The 22,718-nt window shown below is 41.9% G+C and overlaps 1 protein-coding gene across 2 annotated transcripts; it reads right to left on the reverse strand.

The window, feature by feature from the left end:
- Positions 1-8,332: 8,332 nt before the first annotated feature.
- Positions 8,333-22,563, reverse strand: TNFRSF9 (TNF receptor superfamily member 9). 2 transcript variants are annotated; one of them, XM_032863313.1, is made up of 8 exons: positions 22,506-22,563; positions 21,607-21,776; positions 20,762-20,869; positions 20,190-20,327; positions 19,687-19,753; positions 17,457-17,587; positions 16,803-16,937; positions 8,333-9,968 (listed from the first exon to the last, which is right to left on the reverse strand). In XM_032863313.1, exons 2-8 carry the CDS (start codon positions 21,728-21,730, stop codon positions 9,880-9,882), a joined length of 792 nt encoding a protein of 263 aa, XP_032719204.1. In that variant the 5' UTR covers positions 21,731-21,776; positions 22,506-22,563; the 3' UTR covers positions 8,333-9,879. The 2 variants fall into 2 exon arrangements, with proteins under 2 accessions (XP_032719204.1, XP_032719203.1); XM_032863312.1 differs by having other exon boundaries at positions 22,468-22,548.
- Between the last annotated feature and the right edge of the window lie 155 nt (positions 22,564-22,718).

Consider the following 22,718-nt stretch of genomic DNA (forward strand, 5'->3'; position numbering starts at 1 on the left):
GTAGAGGGAGAGGGAGAGGGAGAATCCCAAGCAGACTCCATGCTGAGCTCAAAGAGCCCTTGCAGGGCTTGATCTCACAACCCTCAGAACATGACCTGAGCCAAAATCAAGTCTGAGATGCTTAACTGGTTGAACCACCCAAGCACCCCTCCCCCACTGTTTTAAAGGAGACAAGCAATACATTTAGGAAGCACTTATTAAGCACATACTGTATACTACATAGGAATCGAGGGTTCAGAGATGAGTAAACCGCAGTTCGTGCTCTCAAGAGGTTTACAGCCAGGTAAGAAAGACCGATGGACGGACATAGGGCAATATGCCGACTGCGGGAGGCATGGAATGGGGTGACATGGGAGGCCCAGGGAAGAACCTGGGCGGGAGAGGGGGCTGTACAGAGGGAGGTCAGACTCACAGAAAGAGGCTGCTTTGGCAGATGTTGAAGGAAGAGCGGGATTTTGTCAGGCAGATCAGAGCATTTCAAGCAGAGGGAAAAGCTGTCAAACCCAGAGTCAAGGAACAGCACAGTGTGTGCAGAGAAGCGGCGATTCCATGGAAGGCGGGCTGGGTGCTGGCTAGGATGGTGACCTGGGATTTTGAACTTGCCCTTGGGGATGCTGGGAAGTCCTTGATCAAGGGTAGGCAGCACAGTGACGTGGTCACATTTGTTCAGTTGGAGGCATGCCTGAGGGTGTAAATTGGTTTGATGGTGAGGGTGAGGGTAAGGGACAGGACCCAGGGGACCGCCAAGCTCCTTGCTAGGGAGGGAGCTTGGCAGGAGGCCTCCTGGAGTGAGCGAGAGAATGTTGGAGGAGGGGCAGGTTCGAGGGGATTATATAGTGAATTCAGCTTTGAAATCCAGGTGATGACAAAACCTCTTTTGTGTGGATTAGAGGTTTTATCCACTGCCTCTGTCCAGCCAGCCCTCTTCTGTGTGTCCATATGCATCTACGTACGTACACAGGTTTCCATCTGTCCAGTTTCATCTGATGGTTCCATCCTTTAATGATCTTTGTCTGAACAAATTATTGCATTACGGGCTGCAAAATGGTGGTGTTGCTCTTGTTTTCTGACATCGCAATTTCCCTCCTGAACCGCGGTATTTGGTTGCTCCAAAATATGGTGGATATGGGACAGGCACGCTAAGTGTTGGATTCCCTTTCTTTGATGGGGACTAGAACACTTTAATTCAACACTCAGATGATCCTAGGAAAAACTTAGACAAGATGAAAAGGTATTTTTTTTCTTCTCTCGTTATAACACTGACAGGAACATGCCCTGATCCACATCCCAGCATCATACGCGGAGGATAGATGCTTCCTCTGTCACAAAAGCCATGTGAGCAAATGGTGGCTTTATTGTTTTTTAAATGTGTAAGTATTTCTTAATTATCTATAAAAGTTATTTGTCCAATAAAAAAATCATAGTTAGAAAATTAAAGCTATGGCCTTAAGATGCGGCTTATCTAAGCACAAGTACATTCCACGTATGATCCTGGGGTCTGTTTGGATGCCAGTCCCTGGGAGTGTGGCCCCAAGGCCTGGACGGGCAGAGGAATGAGCTGGAGCTTCCAAGAAAGAAAGGAAAATGTCTGGCCGGGGAGGAGGGCATGAGGAGGAAGCCCCCAAAGTGGGAGCAGACAAGTTCTTAGCTGCCATCTGTTTTTCTTGAGTTTTTATTCAATGTAATATGTCGGGGGTGGGGTAAGTGTGTTCTGCCAAGCTGGATGGTTTTTAGAAATGCTCCTGAGCACTCAAGGAGGAAAGAAACCCAAGAACACAAGAGTATGAGTGCCTATGTGGCCAGATCGCTTGACTTACCCTCTGGCCATCTCTGACTCTTGTCTGAATTCAGTCATTCTCTCTTCCACGTGTTTGCTATACTTTTACTGAAGCCCTACTATGTGCTGCGCGCTGTGCGGGGCATGGAGGACAGAGTAGTCAACAGCAGCTTGTCTCTGCTTCATGATTTCTGCTTCATAATTTAAAGAATTATTTATTTTTTTCAAATTGAGGTAGGATAGACACAATGTAAAATTCACCATTGTAACCATTTTTTAAAAGATTTTATTTACTTATTTATTTGACACAGAGAGAGCACAAGTAGGGGGAGCAGCAGGCAGAGGGAGAGGGAGAAGCAGGCTCCCGGCTGAGCAGGAAGCCCAATGCGGGGTTCAATCTCAGGACCTCAGGATCATGACCAGAGCCAAAGGCAGAGGCTTAACCCACTGAGCCGCCCAGGTGCCCTACTGTAACCATTTTTAAGTGCATAAGTTACAAGCATGAAGCACATTCGCCCTGTGCATCTCCCACCACCATTAGCCCCCATCAGTTTTCTCATCTTGCAAAACTGAAACTCTGTCCCTGGGAAACACTAATGCCCCACTTCCCAGAAGAGGCTGCTTTGTAGTGCGTGGTCACTATCATCACCCCACATGTTTATTTTCATTAACATGTCTTCAAAAAGATTGAATAAGGGATTAAAATTACTCTTATAATAAGTACACAATTACTGTACAAAATTGGAACGTGGAGCCTTTTGCTATGGTCTTGCAAGTATCTTCAACCTCCTTGTGCCTCTGACCTTCTGTTGCTCCCTCCTGGAAAACCTTGACCTGAGGGCAGTTTGTCCCACCTCTCCTGGGCCACGGCAGGAAACCGCCCGCAGTGTATCTGCCCACACCCCTGCAGGGTGAGGGCTCTCCTGGGTCCTGGCAGGAATCCAAGCCTCCAGTGAAACAGGTCCCATTCTCCCATCCTCCAGCCTCCCCTGAACCCTCCACACCAGCGGAGGACTCGGAACCTTCTAGCAGGCACCCCTTTTGTTACCCTCCATCAAGATCAGGAAACTACAAGCCTTTGCATTCACCCGGCCCCATCCTCCTATGAAACTGGAATCTTCCATCCTCCCTGTTCCCTAAGTTCTGGGCCATCCTCTGGGTCATCAAGCACCGACTGCTGCAACCTTCATTCTAGACTCTCTCAAACATTTGCATCTCACCTTATTCCAGTCTCTCCAGTTACAAGAGAACACAAGAAGGTGCCTGGGTGGCTTGGTTGGTTAAGCATCAGACTCTTGGTCTCAGGTCAGGTCTTGATCTTAGAGTTGTGAGTTCAAGACCTACATGGGGCTTCATGCTTGGCATGGAGCCTACTTAGAGAGAGAGAGGGAGAGAGAGAGAGTATAGGTTAGAAGGAGGGGGGAAGATGGCAGCAGAGTAGGAAGACCCTAATCTTGCCTCATCCCACAGACACAACTAGATAACCACCAAATCTTCCTTAGTACCCCAGAAATCAACCTGAAGACTGGCAGAACAAACTCCACAACTAAAGGGAGAGAAGAGGCCACATTGAAGAAGGCAGGAAATGCAGAGACGTGGTTTGGGGGAGAAACAGATCTTGGGTACTGTGGAGAGGGAGCAGCCCTGGTCATGGAGAAGAATGTGAGAGAGGAGCACACAGGGCAATGCACAAGAACATTTCCCCAAAGCCACTGGCTTGGAAAATGAGTTCCTGCAACCCGCAAGGCTTAAAGCCTGGAGTTCTAAACGTCAGTGGGCTTGGTGTGGATAGAGCCCAGTGCTCCTGGAGAGAAGGCAGACAGATAAACTGGGAGCATATAGCATGGAAATACCCATCTGAAGATCTTCTCAGAGTATATCCCTGGGAGGCAGCCTTAAGGGAGACACTTCTTTGGGAACAAAGAAGCCGGCTGGCGTCATTTCCTCCCACCCCCCCACCCCCAGCAAAAACACAGAACCATCGTCAGGAAGCAGGCAGCTCAGACACTGGCTGCCTAGCTTGCTTACACCAGTTATCACCCCTGCCCCCCACTCTGGTGGAATTACGCATCTCAATCACACTTACCTCCGTCCTAGCAAAGAAGGCTCCTTCTCCAGAAAACCAGCACAAACCCCTGCCCACACCACATCTTCCAACCAGAGAGTTCTACAGGGACTCAATTCTGGTGGAGGTGGTGTCAGGTCTCATTTCACAAGCAGACCAGACCACATCTAGTATTATGTGATGTTCCACCCAAGATTGCAGGCAGCCCCCAGGTCTCACACCATCTCCTTTCTTTCACCGTCTGACTCTTGAAAAGTGAGTGCATTTGCTCTCACTCCCCATTCCTCTCTCGGTCCCAGGGCTTGGCTTTCATGGTTAACACTCTCTTGAAGGCCTTCTGGGAAGGTTGACTGTTTGTTACTAAACCTAAGGTATGTTTTATTGTCACTTCCTGGTCTCTTGGTGACCTTTGGCCATCCTGATGTTTCTCTCATCTACTGGATTCTGGAAACCCTGCCCTGGCCTCTGAGAGACCACTTTCCTCCATCCCTCTTTCCCACCACCAACATGGCCCTGTGCGGGAACCACCCCCCCCCCGCCCAGGGTCCGAGCTGACACTGAACCAACTCCTTCATCTTCCACCATCTCCTGCAGGGCTTTGGCTCTACATACACCCCACTCCCCCCAGCTGCCCAGGTCAGAAACCAGGTTTCATGCCCCACCCCAACAGGTTCACCCCGACTCCTGTAGGAGCCCCTTCATCTGGCTTGGAGTCCATTCTTTCCTCTCATTAATCGATTTTTCCTGACTGTAATCAGGGAGATCTTTCCCAAGTGCATATCTGATCAAATCCCTTGCCTGATTCCAAAGTCAGTGTCCACAGTTTAACATCCAAGTTTCCCAACGTTGCCTATAAAATCTGGGTATGTGGTCGCTGCTGGCCCTGAAGCTTCCTTCATCGGCCCTCAGTTCCCAGGCCCCACCCTCCCTCCCCTTGGCCTGGACCCTTTGCTCCTTCTGGGAAACACAGTGGGAGTAGATAACTCCTCCTCACCCCACCCCACCCCTGCACGGAAGCCTTCCCTCCACCCCTTCTCCAGTGGGCCTCCCACCACAAAGAGCCCCACGTCCATCCCATCACAACAGCTGCCTCCCACCACAAAGAGCCCCACGTCCATCCCATCACAACAGCTGCCTCCCTACCAGGCTGGGAGACTCCTTCCAACTACTTCCACCATGGTGTTCCTGGCACACAGTAGGTCTCGGTGACACTATGGCTCTTTTCGGGTTGTACCGGTCAGTCCCCTGGACACAAAGCCCTCAGATGGGCAGTGAGTCCTTTATCTCTGTGCCCTCGCATGGTGCCAGGTGCAGAGCACTGGAGGGATGTTAGTTCAGTGGAGGGGTCATCTGTATTTCAGAGCCAGCATCAGCCTCTCCAATGAATATGTGAGAAACATATTTGAAAGGTTTCAATGACAATTCATTTGAAATACAGCTATCAGAATCTATATTGATAAAAAAAAAATAGCCTTCATCTTTATGTAACTAAAATGTTGGGAGCAAGAAATGCCAAACTCTTAATCTTTCACATACCCAGGCACTAAAGTCTGTTTCCATGGTTTACAAAGGATGGCATGTTATTTCATGATTAAGCCTTTATGATTTGATGTTGCCATAGTATTATGAAGTTTTTTTAATAAGCTTTTTTCTAAGATATTCTTTTTTTCTGTGAAAATAATAGCTTTGTGTTTTACTTTAGAGCCCTTTTTTTAAAATGTCAGTAATGACCAGTCTCCCCACCCCAACACACACAGACCACATTTAACTCACCCGAGCTGAGGTCCATGGGTACTTCTCACCCACAAATGGAAAGCTCTGCTCTGCACAGAAGAAACAAACCCATTCTAGCAGCCATGTGCCCCTCATATCAAAAGTTTCCATCAGAATGATACCTTCCACCAGATAAGAAAATGAAAATTTGTTTCAGAAGTAACCTAAGCTTGCCTTTAAGCATTTAGAAAACTGTTTCCAATTTGTACATCCTGAAATATGCTCACTTATTTTTGTAAAAACTCATATCTATCAAACTTATCAGATTCCTAAATTAATCCCTAAAGGGGATCATATTATTCTGTCTTGATTTTCTTTCTTTGTTAACTGTCACTTAGGGGGAAAATGACTCATACCCCAAGTCCCTGTGTTTTTCCTTTTTAAGTTTTACACATTATACCAAAATATACTATGATAAAGTATTGTACAGTCTGTGTAACAAACACAGAATAAACTGGACTTTCTATGGTTCTAATCTGGGACAGATGAGTTATCAAGGGTGACCCGAGATGGTAGAGCATGACCAATCCCTTTGTGTATGTGGGTAATGGACCACAGAGAATTTTACACCAAACATCCAAAGCCGACAGGGGAAGCCATGTTGGAATCTATACCCCAGCCTTGTTCTTGGTGGCACTGGAAATCCACAAGATCCGAAGATTAATGAAGGTACTTTATCTATTTAAATTAAAACAAATTTTTTTCTGAGCACATGTAATTATTTCATACACCAAATCATTAAAAAAAATGCATCTGTTAAAGAAGGGAGAAAAACAGAAATACCTATTACTACATTAGATTTCTCTCAGGCAGTAATTTTCTTGGATTGTGGCTGAAGTTCAGATCCAAGTCAAAGATGATAGAACCATGGGCTGACTCACTGACAAATTATTCTTTTCTCCCCCAGAAAAATCATTTGGTAAAATTCAACATGCATTCATGATTTAAAAATAAGAAATAACCCTCTTCACAAACCAGGAGCAGAAGAGAACTTAACCTGATCAATTATATTTTTTAAAGAATTCCTGAAAGTATCCCCTATAAATAAGATGGAAAAGACCATTACATTGTATTACAAGACCCAGCACTTAGTCAAGCAGAAAAGACATAAAAAACAAAGGACCAGAAAAGGAAGAAACTGGGGCGCCTGGGTAGCTCAGTCATTAAGCGTCTGTCTTTGGCTCAGGTCATGATCCCAGAGTCCTGGGATTGAGCCCTGTATACAGGCTCCCTGCTAGGCGGGAAGCCTGCTTCTCCCTCTCCTACTCCTCATGCTCTCTTTCCTCTCTTGCTGTGTGTGTGTGTGTCTCTCTCTCTTTCAAAAAAATAAATAAAATCTTTAAAAAAGAAGAAAGGAGGGGAGGAAGGAAGGAAGAAAGAAAGGGAAAAAAAGGAAGAAACTATTTTTATAGCAAGTAATATGATTGTCTGAACAGAAAACCCAAAAGAATCTACTTATGTACTATCAGAAATAATAAGAAAGTTTAGCAAGGAGACTGGCTATAAACTAATATAAACAAATCAACTACATCTTTATACTCTGGCAACAAAACCACCTAAAAAGCAAACAGCGGCACCTGGTTGGCTCAATTGGTAGAGCAAACAACTCTTGATCTCAAGGTTGTGAGTTCAAGCCCCATGTTGCGCACGGAGCCCCCTTTAAAAAAATAAAAATAATAATAAATAAAATTATAAAATAAGAAACCAACACAAAGCAAGCTACCTAGAAATAAATCTAATAAATGACATACAGAGTTTCTTCCCAGAAAAACTTTATAAAACTTTGTGCAATGTTAAATTAAATACTTGTCCTACCAGGTATCGAGAGCTCTTATAAACCTTCTGTGACAAAGACAGTGTGGTATTTGCATGGGGACAGACGCCTTGACCAATGGAACAGAACAGAGAGCCCAGGAACAGATTCGAGGACATGTGGAAACTCGGTGTAGGACAGAGGCGGCGGTGCAGATCCAAGGGAAAAAGATGGACCTTGGAATGAAGGGCATCAGGTCACAGAACTCATAGTTGGACCATGACCTCAACAACAAATGCAGGAGACAGTTCTTGATAGATTAGACTTAAATAGACACTTAAAACTCCCAGAATAAAAGGTGAGAAAGTATCTGTAGGGTACTGGGGCAGGGAGGGGCTTCTTTAATCAGGAGTCAAAAAAAATGTTAACTATATAAGAAATGAGCTGTACATTTAACCAAATTAAGGTAAGAATTTTTTTGCTTATTACTCAAAAGACTGAAAAAACCACAATGCAAAAGAGAAAAAGGTTACAAACAAAGCAGACATTTGTAATATATACAAGTGACCAAAAATTATTATTTAGACTATGCGAAGAACTATGACCCAATAAGAAAAAGACAACCACGTTTTTTAAACTTCCACAGGACACACACACACAGGAGCATTCATATCAACATTGTCTATAATTGCAAAAAACCCCAGAAACAACTCAAATGTCCTTTGGTTCAGGATGGATCGATAAATTATGGTATATCTATGGGGGACTTGAGTGGCTCAGTGGGTTAAGCCTCTGCCTTTGGCTCAGGTCATGATCCCAGGGTCCTGGGATCGAGCCCCACATCGGGCTCTCTGCTCAGCAGGGAGCTTGCTTCCCTTCTCTCTCTGCCTCCCTCTCTGCCTACTTGTGATCTATCTGCCAAATAAATAAATAAATCTTTTTTTAAATTATGATATATTTATAAAATTATACAATCATCAAAAAGAATGCATTCTAGTTATATACAATAACATGAATGAGTCTTTATAAATAGAATTTTGAGTGACTAAAGCAAGTTACATGCAGCATAATACCATTTTCATAAAGCTCAAAAACAAGCAAAACTAAATAACATAGTTTTGGGGTACTTAAATATATGAGCAATGATTTTTTTTTTTTAAGCAAGGGAATGGATGGAAGGGACGTTCCTGAGGAAGGTGCCTGGGGGCGAGGTGGGTATGTAGGCAGATGAGGGAGGAAAGCAACACACAGATGGATGTTCTGACCTTGACTCTGACCCTATGAAAGGTCAGATGTTAAACACTTTAGACTTCGTGGTCCTTACAGTCTCTTATCTCTACTCAACTCTGCTGTTGTAATGCAAAAGTGACCTGAGTGTGGCTGTGTGTTCTAATAAAACTTTATTTATGGACTCTGAAATTTGAATTTTACATACTTTTTCATGTCATGAGATATTAGTCTTCTTTTGATTTGTTTTTTACTATTTAAACATGTAAAAATCATTTTTAGCTCATAAGCCATACAGAGACCCATGACCGCTCAAATCCGGCCTATGGGAGTTTGATGTACCAGATATTATTTTTAATGTTCTTAAGAATTAAAAACACATAAGCTAAATCTCAAAACTGGGCAAAACAGATGAAGAGGATTAAGAGACACAAACTTCTAATTATAAAATAAATAATTCAGAGAGATGAAAAGTACAGCATCAGGAATATGGTCAGTAATACTGTAATAATGTCATATGGTGACAGATGGGGACAGTACTTACTGTGGCAAGCTCTGAGTAATGTGCAGAATTGTGGAGCCACTATGTTGTACGCTTGAAACTGATATAATGTTGTTTGTCAATTACACTTCAGTAATAAATAAAAAAACTTTAAACAACAACAAAGAACCAAAACATAAGCCCCGGTTCAGAGAGGAGCAGTACAAAGCAGGAGATATGAAGATGGAGGGGACCACAAAATGTGCAAAGACATTGGAACTCTTTCCAAAACTCTTCCTCAAGTTCTGAGCTATTTTTCCCTTGACCTCAAATCTGGGCACTGTCATAATATCCCCCTCACATCAGTAGAGCTCATTGTGTTGAATATCTGAACCAATGGAAAATTTGGTTGGGGGGTTTTCTTGCATCTTATGGCTTTTTGTCATATGTTCTATTAGCACTCAAAAAAAATGATATTGATTTTGGACTGTCATTTTAGCTAGACCCTTGGACTACATGATGTAATTTTAAGCATAATTCTCTTTGGATTTCAAAAACAAACTAGTGAAGCCTATTAAGCATTATCTAGAAAATGCCCCTTTCCCACAGCTCTGTCCCATACATGTGCTAAAAGGGGTACATTTTTAAAGGCCAATCTGCTAACATTTTGAGGAAACTTAGGGGTAATCCTGAGTCTTATCTAGGATGGTGTCTTCGATTTAGAAAGATATCATGGTGGGATCACTCATGTTTCTCCTGTGATTCTTCTCAAGACAGGCCCAGTGGCGGTTTGGATTTCTGCTTTACAGCTCCCATTCTCCTTCTTCTTCTTCTGGAAATCGGCAACTACAGGCATCTTCCTCTTGGGCAGTTTGTACTGGTCTCATAAATGCTGAAAAGTAATTTAAAAGCAACTTATCTTTTGCTGTTTGTTTTAACCATTTAACGTCCAATTTCTGTAAATCACAGTCACAGGACATCTCTAAGTTGCAACCATGCTCAACTCTAATTTGAGCAAGTTTATCAATAAGAGAGATGATAGCAAATAGGAACTTTTTCCCGGGATTATTTACAATTTCTTCTTACCATTTACTCTTACTTGTCCTGGAAAGCAATTTTCTCTATTTTCTGTGATGGCCCAAAATCTTGAGCATGAATCACTATAGCACAAAATTAGTCATATCCCAAACATAACCATAGTTTCAATTCAGCAGTATGGATTTTAATCTTGAGGGTTACTCACATTACACACTAGACAGTTTCTTTTGAGTGAAATGCTTATGGCACCAAGATATTAAAGATACTCCCACTACTTCCATCTATCAACAATTAAAGAACTGATTTGTGTGTTGGCTTCCTGGTTTCCTTTCACATGTTAGCATGAAGTATTTGTGTTACTGTTGAACAATTTTTCATCTTTTAAAAAAAGATTGTATTTATTTATTATTTATTTGCGAAAGAAAGGGGGAGAAAGAGAGAGAGAGTGTGTGTGTGTGTGTGTGTGTGTGCGTGCAAGTGGGGCTGAGGGGAAGAGCAGAGGGAGAGGGACGAGCAAACTCTGTGCTGAGTGTGGAACCCAGTGCGGGCTCAATCTCAGAGCTCTGAGATTATGACCTGAACTGAAATTAAGAGTCGGATGCTAAACTGACTGAGCCACCCAGCCCCAAGCTACTGCTCATCTTAAACAGATTTTTTTTTTATAGCCCAACAAAACAAAAGGGCCTGCCTCAATATTACATGCTTCTTATTGTAAAAAAAATATCCAAGGGGAGTAATATCACAAGAAGGCAACATGACTCCTTCATGAGAAGAATAACTAACAACTATTCAAGAACAAGACACCCTGGCAGAATCCTAGAACTTGGGGATGAGGGCTGCAGCAGCCCCACCTCAGCACTACAGAGACCAAGACAGACTGTATTAGGAAGTTAAGAGAAGCAGTTACCATTGACCACGTTTCCCCTCCTGCAGGCCAGTGCATCACCACACAGAGAGGTCTCCCTGAGCCTCTGGCTCCTCCAGTGGGAAAAGAGAACTCAAAGGGAACCATCAGCTTCTCCAGCTTGGGGGGGGTCCCTTTATGGGAGCACCCAATCTGATCTCACACCACAGGAAAGTTAGGGGTCCAACCACTAGGAATCTGACTGGCGAAGGGAGAGGAGCTAGCAGCAACCAGCACACAGATCTTGGCAGACTGAGTACATACTTGCAGTGTCCAAGGAGCAATCTCAGCCAGAAGCTTTGTTTATCTTCAGAGCCAAGTTGAGGGTTCACCCTGACCAGGGAAGTTGATGGTGTGCAAATCTGCCTGCCTCAGACCCTTAAACAAGGAGTTGTGCCCACCATAGTGCCTGGTTTGCCCAATTCCAGGCAAGGAGCTGAATCACAACCCCACCTACTGTGTAGAATGTCTTCCAGCCCCGTCTAACCAGAAGGGCTGGTGACAACTCCTGGAAGCCCAAATTCAATACCTGGTGAAAATATCTTTCAGGGATGAAGGAGAAATCAAGATGTTCTCAGATGAAAACTTAAGAGAATTTGTGTCACCAGAAGGCTCACCCTAAAAGGATGGCTAAAGGAAAGTCTCTAAATAGAAGAGAAATGATAAAAGAAGGAATCTTGGATCATCAGAAAAGAATAAAGAAGAAAACGAATAACAAATATATGGGTGGATACAATAAACTTTCCTTCCCTTGAGTTTTCCAAATTATGTTTGACAGTTGAAGCAAAAATTATAACAGTGTCTAATATGGTTCTTAAAGTATGTAGTGGTAATATTTAAGATAAGTATATTATAAATTGGAGGAGGTTAAAAGGATGCAAAAGGAGGTAATATTTTTATACTTTATTCAAAGTGTTACAATGTTTATACTAGTAGATGGATAAATTATGTATAATAACTAGAGCATCCACTACAAGATTTATACAAAGAGATATACTCAAAAAAACTATAGGCAAATCGAAGTGGATTTCTAAAAAATGTTCAAGTAATCCCAGGAATGCAGAGAAATGAAAACCAGAGAAAGCAAACAGAAAACAAAAAATAAAATGTATCTTAAGTCCTAACATATGAATAATTACATTAAATATACATGGCTTAAATATACCAGTTAAAGGGCAGAGATTAGTAGAGTGACTGATATAAGTTGTCTACAAGAAATTCACTCCAAGTATAAAATGGGGGCACCTGGGTGACTCAGTTGGTTAAGGGTCTGACTCTTGGTTTCTTCTCAGGTCATGATCTCAGGGTCATGAGATCAAGCCCTGTGTCTGGATCTGCAATCAGTGTGGAGTCTGAGATTCTCTCTCTCCCTCTCCCTTTGCCCCTCCCTTCAGTCATGTGCATGCTCTCTCTCTCTCTCTCTCTTTCCCTCTCTCAAATAAATAAATAAAATCTTTTAAAAAACATATAAAATGTAGTTAGGTTGAAAGCAAAAGAATGCTAAAAGTAAACCATGTATACATTAACTTTTTTTAAAAGCAGGGCTATATTAATATAAGATAAAGTAGATTTTAGAGCAAAAAAAAAAATGATCAGCATGGAGAGGGAACTTTTGTAATTTTAAAGAAGTCTCTACCCAGAAGACCAGGATTTACCCAGTATTTAGCAATACTGTGTGTACCTCAGACAATCAAGCTGCAAAATAGATAAAGCTAAACCTGATAAAACTGAAAAGGAGAACACATAAGTCCACAATTATATTTGGAGAATTAAGTAAATAATAAGGGAATACTATGAATAACTTAAACACATACATTTCACAGCTTAGAGGCAATGGACCAATTCCTTAAAAAACATGAACAATCACAATTCGCTCACTATGAATAACATGAACAGTCCTGTAATTATTAAGGAAATTGATTTTGTAATTAAAAATCTCCAAAAAGAAAGTCTTTGGGTCCAGACAGTTTCACTAGAGAATTCTACCAACTATCTAAAGAAGAATTAATGCCAGTCTACACAATCTCTTCCAGAAAATAGAGAAGGAACACATCCCAACTTATTTCAGGAAGCCAGTATTACTCTGATACCAAAATGAGAAAAAGACAATTCTAGAAAAGAAAACCACAGACTGCTATCCTTCATGAATATAGCTATAAAAATTCTTAACAAAATATTAGCTAATAGAGTTAAGCAGTATATAAAAAGGATTATATACCATGACCAAGTGAAATTTAGTCCAGGGATGCAAGGCTGATCTAATATTCAAAAATGAATCTATGTAATCCTCCATCTTAGGCTGATGAAGAGAAGTCACATGATCATATCAATTGATGCAGAAAAAGCATATGACAAAATTAAACACTCATTCATGATTTTACAAAAATATTAGAAAACTAGAAATAGAGGAAGGACTTCCTCAACCTGATAAAGAAGATCTACTAAAAACCTATAGCTTACAACATACTTACTGGTGAAAGACTGAATGCTTTTTCCCTAAGAGTAGAAGCGAGGCGGGGATATTCAATCCTGGTCCTGTCGAATAAGGATATTCAATCTTATTCGACATAGTGCTGGAAGTTCTAGTCAGCACAGTAAGTCAAGAAAAAGAAATAAAAGAAATGCAGATTGGAAAGTAAACAACGAAACTGTCTCTATTTGCAGATGACACTATAGTCCATGTAAAATCCCAAAGAGTTTACAACACACTCCTAGAACTAATAAGTGAGTTCAGCAAAATCACAGAATACAAGATCAATCTATGAACATCAGCTATCCCCATAGAGTAACAATGAATGGGTGGAAACCAAAATCTAAGATAAAACACCACGTGGAATTTTTTAAAAAATTTACATGCTAAAGCCTAAATTTAACAAAATATGTACAGGATTGGTGTGCTGAAAACCACAAAATGCTGATGAAAGAAATAAAAGAAAAAGAAATAAAAGAAATGTCTTTACTATGTTAAGACACAAATACTTAACATAGTAAAGACATCATTTCTCACCAAACTAATATACAGATTTCCCACGGTTGCTATCAGACTCGCGGCTGACTTTTTCTAGTTACAGATAAAATTATCCTAACATTTATTTGGAAGTGCAAAGGAACTAGAATAGCTAAAACAGTTTTAAAAAAGAAGAATTAAGTGGGAAAAAGCCTCCTACCCTCTATGGAATTTCAGGACCTGTTTCATGGCCACAGTAATCAAGACAGTGTAGTACCCGCAGAGAATGAACACCCAGATCAGTGGAACTAGAGGGAAAAACCAGCAACAGCCCCCGCACCAGTACAGCTAACTGGTTTTCAAGAAAGCCACAAAAACAATTCAATGAAGGAAGGATGATGTTTTCAGCAAATGATGCCAGAACAACTGGACATCCATAGGAAAAAAAAGATTCTTGACCAACTCTCACACCTTATGCAACACTTAGCTAAAACTAACCCACAGATTTAAATGTAAAACATCTAGAGGATGACACGGGACAAAATAAAAATCTTTGTGATCCAGGACTTGAAGGATTCTCAGACATGACTCCATAAATGGGAAGAAAAAAAAAAACAACAACAACACAAAACACCTGGCAAATTGTACTTTACCAAAATTAAAACCCTTTTCTCTGCAGAAGACTCCATGAAGAGGAAGGAAAGTCGAGCGACAGAGTGGGCAGAAACACAAACCACATACATGCTGAAGGACTCATCTAGCAGGTACCAAGAACTCTCCAATGTCAATAGTAAAATAAACAAAAGTCTAATTAGAAAACAGACCAAAGACATGAAGGAACATTTCACTGGGGAAAACACACAGGTGGAAGATAAGTACGTGAGAGATGCCTGGGTGGCTCCGCGGGTTAAGCATCATGATCTCTGGGTCCTGGGATCGAGCCCCGCAACAGGCTCCCTGCTTAGCAGGCAGTCGGCTTCTCCCTCTCTCCCTCTGCCCCTGCTTGAGCTCTCTTGCTCTTTCTCTCAAACAAGTAAATAAAACCTTAAAAAAAAATAAGTACGTGAAAAAATATTGTACCCTTAGGGGAAGGCAGATGACCAGAGTGGGCTATCACTGTATTCCTCTTCAAATGGCTGGGTAAGAAACTGTGGCAGTAGAAAATGCTGGCAAGGGTGAGGAGAATTGATGGCTCATATGCCACTGGTGGAACATTAAATGGTACAACTCCTCCAGAAAATAGTTTGGCAGTTTCTTAAAACAACAAACCACATGGCCCAGAAATTGCATTCTCAGGCATTTATGTGAGCAATATGAAAACTTCAGTCCGCACATAACCTCTATGTGATTATTCACAAAGGCTTGATATTCAACAGTTAAAAATTGGAAACAATCAAAATGTCCCTTAATTGGTGAATGGTGAAACAAACAGAGGTTGGTTCAATGATGCCACAGAATGCTGGTCAGTGGTAAAAGGGAAGAAAAAGAAAATAAAAGAAAATTTTAAAAAAAGAGTCCACTGTTGAAGTACATCATGCCTTGGGAGGATCTCAGTGGCATTAAGCTGAGTGAAAAAAAGGCAATCTGGGGACGCCTGGGTGGCTCAGTTGGTTAAGCAGCTGCCTTCAGCTTGGGTCATGATCCCGGTATCCTGGGATCGAGTCCCACATTGGGCTCCTTGCTTGGCAGGGAGCCTGCTTCTTCCTCTGCCTCTGCCTGCCGCTCTGTCTGCCTGTGCTCGCTCTCGCTCCTCTCTCTCTGACAAATAAATAAATAAAATCTTAAAAAAAAAAAAGGCAATCTGAAAAGGTCACATGCTTATAATCAACTTATACATTGCATGCTTCTATTTATATAACATTCTCCAAGTGACAAAAGTGTAGAGATGCGGGCCGCCTGGGTGGCTCAGTCAATTAAGTGTCTGCTTTCAGCTCAGGTCATGATCCCAGGGTCCTGGGATCAAGTCCTGCCTCGGGGTCCCTACTCAGTGGAGAGCCTGCTTCTCCCTTTGCCTACCATTCCCCCTGCTTGTGCATTCTCTCTCTGTGTCTCTGTCTCTGGCAAATAAGTAAATAAAATCTTTTTTTTTTTTTAAGTGTAGAGATGGAAAACAGACTTATGCTATCAGGAGGAACAGGGAGGGAGTGGATGTGACCACAGAGGACCAGCAGGAGGGGATCCTGGTGGGGAGAGAATACTTCTGTATTGGTTGTACTGGAGGTTATGCCAGTTTACACGTGTGATCAAATGACATACAGCTTGACACACACAACATGCCAATGTCAACTGCCCGGTTTTCATATTGTGCTCTAGTTCCAGAAGATGTACCCCCATGAACGACAGCTGAGACTTTTCTGTACTGTCTCTACAACTTCCTGTAAAACCTGTAATTATTTCAAAATAGAAAGGGTTTTTTTAATGGTCTAAAATATTTTTAAAACGCATTACGGCTTCATCGCAACTCACTAATTACTCATCACCACTCTTGGCAAGGCATTTGTGTTGTAGGTGGGGGTGAAGGAGGGAAGGACAATTCTTTAAATCAGAGATTTTGGTGAAAGCTGGAGGTGGGGTGGGTAACTGTTTTCCTGTACATTGTAGAATTTAAGCAGCATCTCCAACTCCTTTGACTAGGTGCCTTCTACACCCCCACGGTTGTGACCACCAAAACTGTCTCCAGACATTACCAAATGTCCCCTTGTGACAAAACTGTCCCTCCTTGATAACCTCTGTGCTATACTAACCAAAAAAAAAAAAAAAAAAAGAATCTTTCCTTTCTATCGTAAAAAGTTTTGCCTCAAAAGAGCTCATATCGAATACGCTTATATTGGTCTTACGTTGTTTGAATAAATACAGGAGTTTCTTTCTGCCACATTTAAGGATAGAGAAACGGAGCACTAGAAACAACACCAGGAACAGCAGAGCAGCCGATGTCAGTGTAAGGAAGAAGACGATGATCTGGGGGGTATGACCTTTAAAAAAGAGCAAAAGGAGAAATGCATGCAGATATGTAGTTTTGCAAATATGCGTATATTTATAGTTACATTGGTAAATCCCTAATCGCAAGGAGAAGTGGTGCCTTGGGCATCTCTAACCAGCTAACTTAATAAACTTCCCTGCATATAAGAAAACGTTTTAAAAAAACCCTAAATATTTTTTTTCCAGAGGCCCACAAAAATTAAGTGGCTTGGCCTCTCTAGAATATGGAAAATATGGGACTCTAGAATCCCTTTAATCTGACTTTATCAAAGGTGGAGTGTTTGTCTGCGTAGTTTCACCTTGTTCTGATAACTAACATGCGTCTCAGATTGCGTGACAAACACTTGAAAAAATTTGATGGGTTTCTTGATGCCAGAATGAAAGAAGGAAGGCATGCAGGAGGTGCCCATTGCAGGCAGAGATGTGAGGCATCACAGTATTGGGGTGATACAAATTCCAATCAGAATAGCCATAATACATCCACTCTGGTTTGATAACAATGAACCAGCTACCTGGATCTCTTGCAGGGGCAGGCATGGTGGCAGAGGTTGTACCTGGAGAGAAGTCAGCCAATGCCGGTCCACATACTGCATCACTTTCCTTCGTCCCATTCACAAGTACAGACTTTCCATCCAAGGAACAGCTTAGACCGCCCAATGAAAAGAGTTTAAATAATTAATTTAGGTACAGGTCATTCTAATTAAAAATATTGACATTTTCCATCCAATAAAGCAGCCTAGTGACAAAGATGTGTGGGTCTGGGTGTAAAGATATTACGGAAAACATATACTTGGCTGGCTCGTTTCCTCCAGCTTTCACAGTTCCATAATTCACCCTTTTCTACCCAACTCGCTGGATTCTTCTTTCTTCCCAGGCTGGGGAGCCCTGTCCCACAAGTCTCCCCAGGCTGTTTTGCCTGGCTAGTCTCTCACCCTCGATTTCTTTATAGATGGCTTTTTGTTTAAAATCTTTTAAAATACTTTATTAATTTATTTGACAGAAAGAGAGGCAGGCAGAGAGAGGGGGGGAAGCAGGCTCCCTGCTGAGCCGAGAGCCTGATGCGGGGCTCCATCCCAGGACCCAGAGACCATGACCCGAGCTGAAGGCAGAGACTTAACCCACGGAGCCACCTAGGCGCCCCTCGCCCTTAATTTCTTAAGCATATTTGACCATATATGAAGACAACCTAGGATAAGGGTTAGGATTCCTAATCCCATGATGTGTTGGCATCAGACCGATGTGGGTTTGAGGCCGGGGTCTTTCCCTGTGCAGAATGACCATGGGCAGGTTAAGAAAATCTCTCTAAGCCTGTTTTCTCATCTGTAAGAGAAGGTGTATTTACTCCCAAGGACTGTTGTGAAAAGTAAACGAATGGTCCCAGGGACACACTTGCAGGGGCTGGGCTTTATGAACCCAGACCCACACATCCCAATAAATGGTAGCTATCATCACCATCACCACCACCACCATCCCCATTATCACCACCATCACCATCACCGATGCCATCACCGTCACTGTTGTCCTGTGTCTTTTCCCTCATCCTGTTACCTAATGCAAACTCACTCTCCCTCTGAAACAAGTTCAATCCCACTTTCCATGCAGACTCATTGACCTCTCTGAACTATCTGTGTTAAAAGACCTTAAAAAAAAACTTTCCCAATCTGTACAAACCAATATTTCTGTAAAACCTAAGAATCTAAATGTAAAATAATAATCAACATGATTTTCTAGTAAGAAAATCGAATGAAAAACAGAACGAAAGCATACAAAATACAAGACCTCAATCTTTATGAGTTGACAGACACACAGGACTCTGTCCGTTGCCTTACACATTTCTAAACGCTCACTCTCAGAGTGTGTCGTGTTCCTGCCACAGATGCCACAAACTGTCGGTGTACCAGCACCTGTTCTCAGGCCACACTCTAGTAGCTCTGCTCCCGATCACACAGGTCAACAGGCCTATTTCCAGGGATGCCATTGGCTGTTTTACTTCCATGATGATCTCGTTTGCCCAAGTAGGTGTTGGGTTTTTGAGGGTAGAAAACATAGTTTACCCTTCTTGTATCACTCTCAGTGCTGGCTTTGCACCCTTGAAGATGGGCTCAGTGATCAGTGAGGAAAAGCAAGAGGCAGCAAGGAGATTGGAAGGAAACAGCACGGAAGAGCTGGGGCAGACAGTAGCAAAGCTCCAGCAAATTTGAGCTAAGTGCTCTGGGCATTATTTCTGGAGAAAATGCTCACTCTGTGTATCCAAGTACTACGACCTCATACTGTTCACACGCTGCCTATTTGTATGCTGTTCTATGCCTATACTTGATAGACTTAAGTAGGTTCCACATCGACGTGGGACTGGAATTCATGACCCTGAGATCAAGAGTCACATGCTCCACCGACCAACACCAGCCAGCGCCCCAGGCAGATTTTTTTAAAACTTCAGTGATAACATTCTTTGTCTTTAAAATGTTAACCCAGTGACACCTGGGTGGCTCAGTCAGTTAAAGCATCTTCCCTCAAGTCAGGTCATGATCCCAGGGTCCTGGGATTGAGGACCTAGTCAGGCTTCTTACTCAACGGAAAGCCTGCTTCTCCTTCTGCCTTCCATTCTCCCTGCTTGTGCTCTCTCTCTCTCTCTTTCTGACAAATAAACAAATCTTAAAAAAAAACTTCATAAAAAATAGATACATAAACCAAAAAGGTTAACCCAGATTCTCTATTTTGAAAGCAAAAGGAAATTATATGTACTTTGTCCAGGGTTGACAGCTGCCACGTTTCTGATCATTAAATGTCCCAAAGCGACAGTCTTTACAACCTGCATAAAAATTAAAGCAACAATTAAAAAGGGGAATATTTTTAAGATTTCATAACTTTTCCTGTGATGAACATAATCACACAATAATAAAGTCATTTACAATACAATCGCCACATTCTGTTCAACAATGCCTCTGGAAACGAAACCTGAAGATAACTAAAGTTGTTATTCTAATCATACATAGATGATTGTGTATAAATGTATGAAATGTATGAAAATGCATGATCCTGGTGAATAACAAATGTGTGGTTTCACATTATTTCCATTGATCGAAAAATAATGTTGTAAATATATGCTTGACTCAGTGGTTCATTGCATGTTACTTTAAGGTTCTACTCATCTATGTGTTACTTTATAGTCAAAGGACCGAGACCTAAACTAATGACGTATGTCTAAATAAGCAGACTTGCCCTAGATTGAAGAAGAGCAAACCTACCCTCCTTGGCTAATTCTTGACCTTGTTTACAATCCGGTTCACACATGGCACATCCTGTCCCCAGGCAGTGGAATCCTGAGATGCACTCACATTCTGCATTGCTGATGGGGGAACACACCTTCTTGGTCCTGAAAACACCTACAAAATTTCCCAAGTTATATTACACTTGACCTCTGACTCCCGGAAGCAAATTGATGTTCTGCAGTAAAAATCATGCTAAAAAAAAAAGAAAAGAAAAGAAAAGAAAAACAACCCTCCCCCGCAAAAACCATGCTCACTCCTACAATGTTCTTGTTGACCTTAAAGTATAAAGTTCATTTTTAAATCTCTATAGAAGACATTTTTATTTTTCCTAATTAAATGCTTCTTTCTCATCAAATGAGTGTGTCCTCTAATGTTTAAAAGGTCAATCTACAGATTATTGCTTTTACAGCAGATTATTTTACTGGACCTGCCTTGTGACAGAGGAGCCTGTTAATACTTAACATTCTCCAGAGAGGTCAACACGCTAGGGAACAAAAACCTGTCATTCCAACACATGTCTGGATCAACATACATCTTTTAAATCATACCTTCACACCGCCTGCATATGACACAGGACTTTTGTCCACTGGTGCTGGAGAAACTATTTGGAGGACAAGGAATGCAGATCTGACCTTCACTTTTCCCACAGAAAGTCCCTAAGAAGGTAGATAATAGGTATACTGTTTGATAATGCACAGTCATCGCCCAAAGCATTCTGAAGTTCACAAGAGAACTAGAGTAAGAAACAATGATTAGTTTCTAGGTGGCACAGTGATACACTTTATTTTGATTGACTTTTATAATTATAATTACACTTTTGCAAGATTTCCCTTAGCATAGCCACAGAATTATAAATAACAAAGTATAGATATTGCAATAAACCAAAAGAAAGAAAACTGTTTCCTTTAACTATTGAACAAAAATGAATTTCTCTTGATTGATCCAGGAGACCCCTATGATGGGATTCAGGAGACCAGCACCCTTCATCAGGATACTAAAATGTACGTGTGTCTGCTTCTCCCCACTCTGTGAAGCCCCCTGCCCCTTCTTAACCCCTGCTGTGCTCCCCAGGCTGAGCACAGGTCCTCACAGATAAGGCTGACATTTGCTGAGGTCTTGCCCTGTGCCATGCACTGCTCAGAACCTAGCATAGGATCCTCCCAGCAGAGCTATAAGATAGGTTCTTTCATGATCCCCAGAACCCAAAGCTGGGGCACAGGGGATTAAGTGACACGGCTGCATTCACACAGCCAAGATGCAGCATGCAAGGAATATTTGTAAATGAATGAATAAAAAAAAAATCAAAACAGAACTTAGTAACCCTGACTACTAGACTACCTGAACCATGAGTTCAACAGAATAGATCAAGCACACATGTTAATTTGGATCTTACCAGCTGGGCATTTACTACAGGAATCCTGTATTGATCTTGTCCTCTCAAAATTCATGACCAATAATACAGCAGCCACTATGTTGTAATAGCCACTGCCCATGGTGAAATCTTGCATCGATAGCATACGACCAAAGAAGATTCCAAGGGTAGCTGGTTTCACAAATACCGGTCTGCAAAAGGTAAAAATTTCCAAGAATGAGGTGGTTTCTCCTTTTAGGATTATCTACATTTCAACCATTACCTATGCCATCCACAAGATAACTCAGGGATTTTCAGAAACAATTAATGATGGGAGATTATGGAAAAGCTGGCAAATGCATGGACAGTTCTATGATAAAACAAACCTGACTACACACATAGCTTTGTGCAGGTTTGCCAAAATCTAAGCGTGCACTTTCCAACATGTTTTGCCAAAATGGAGAAATAACCATAACAAGAATTTTTGGGGACTTTCATAGACACTTAGCATTTCTTCCAGATTTCAACAATGCCAGCTGTTTGCTGGCTCTGAGATAGGGTTCTTCAAATGACAATCTGTCAGTCCTATCTAACAGTCTAGCTCAGTGGGGAGATATCTCATGACTCTTTCCCCATTGTCAGAACAATATGTGAACATTTCAACACCCACTTGTTAAAATGCTGAAGCTCCGCTCTGCTCAACTCATGATCACATTTTCTTAATTGGCATATATTTGCCCATTTTGAGATTTGAAGCTCCTATAGTAACAGAACTAAGAATAAGAAATCTCCTTAGGCCAGGTGCTTGATCTTTATTTAATAGGCTATGGAATAAAACTTACTAGAAATTAGAAGGGCAAAAAGCTTAGACATGGAGAAACGGAATAAAGCGTCTGTCCTTACCCCAACTCCGTTCCCCGGACTGGCCCAAATGGACAAACCTTGAGGTCTCAGGGCTGGTGAAGAACTTTCCACTCCTTCAACTTCAGAGCAGTGAGGTTCTGCCTCTCGTTCTCTGCAAGTCAAACACAGGGGTTTGGTGACTCAGCTGGGGGCGGGGCCTCATGGGAAATCCCCAACACGACTCTGTGAGGTCGCCCATTTGTTGTTTGCTGACCCCAAAATCCCCAGAGCCCCCACCCCCCCCCCCTTGA

The sequence above is a fragment of the Lontra canadensis genome, unplaced genomic scaffold (genome assembly GCF_010015895.1).
Source record: "Lontra canadensis isolate GAN:19392208 unplaced genomic scaffold, GSC_riverotter_1.0 scaffold25, whole genome shotgun sequence".
NCBI classification, from domain to species: domain Eukaryota; kingdom Metazoa; phylum Chordata; class Mammalia; order Carnivora; family Mustelidae; genus Lontra; species Lontra canadensis.

Coding starts and splice junctions, on each gene's coding strand:
- TNFRSF9 (XM_032863313.1), bottom strand. CDS start 21,730: ATGCTATCGATGCAAGATTTCACCATGGGCAGTGGCTATTACAACATA. Junction 20,328..20,761: donor CATATGCAGGCGGTGTGAAG/GTATGATTTAAA, acceptor GAAATTTTGTAG/GTGTTTTCAGGACCAAGAAG. Junction 17,588..19,686: donor AGCTGTCAACCCTGGACAAA/GTACATATAATT, acceptor GGGCGGTCTAAG/CTGTTCCTTGGATGGAAAGT.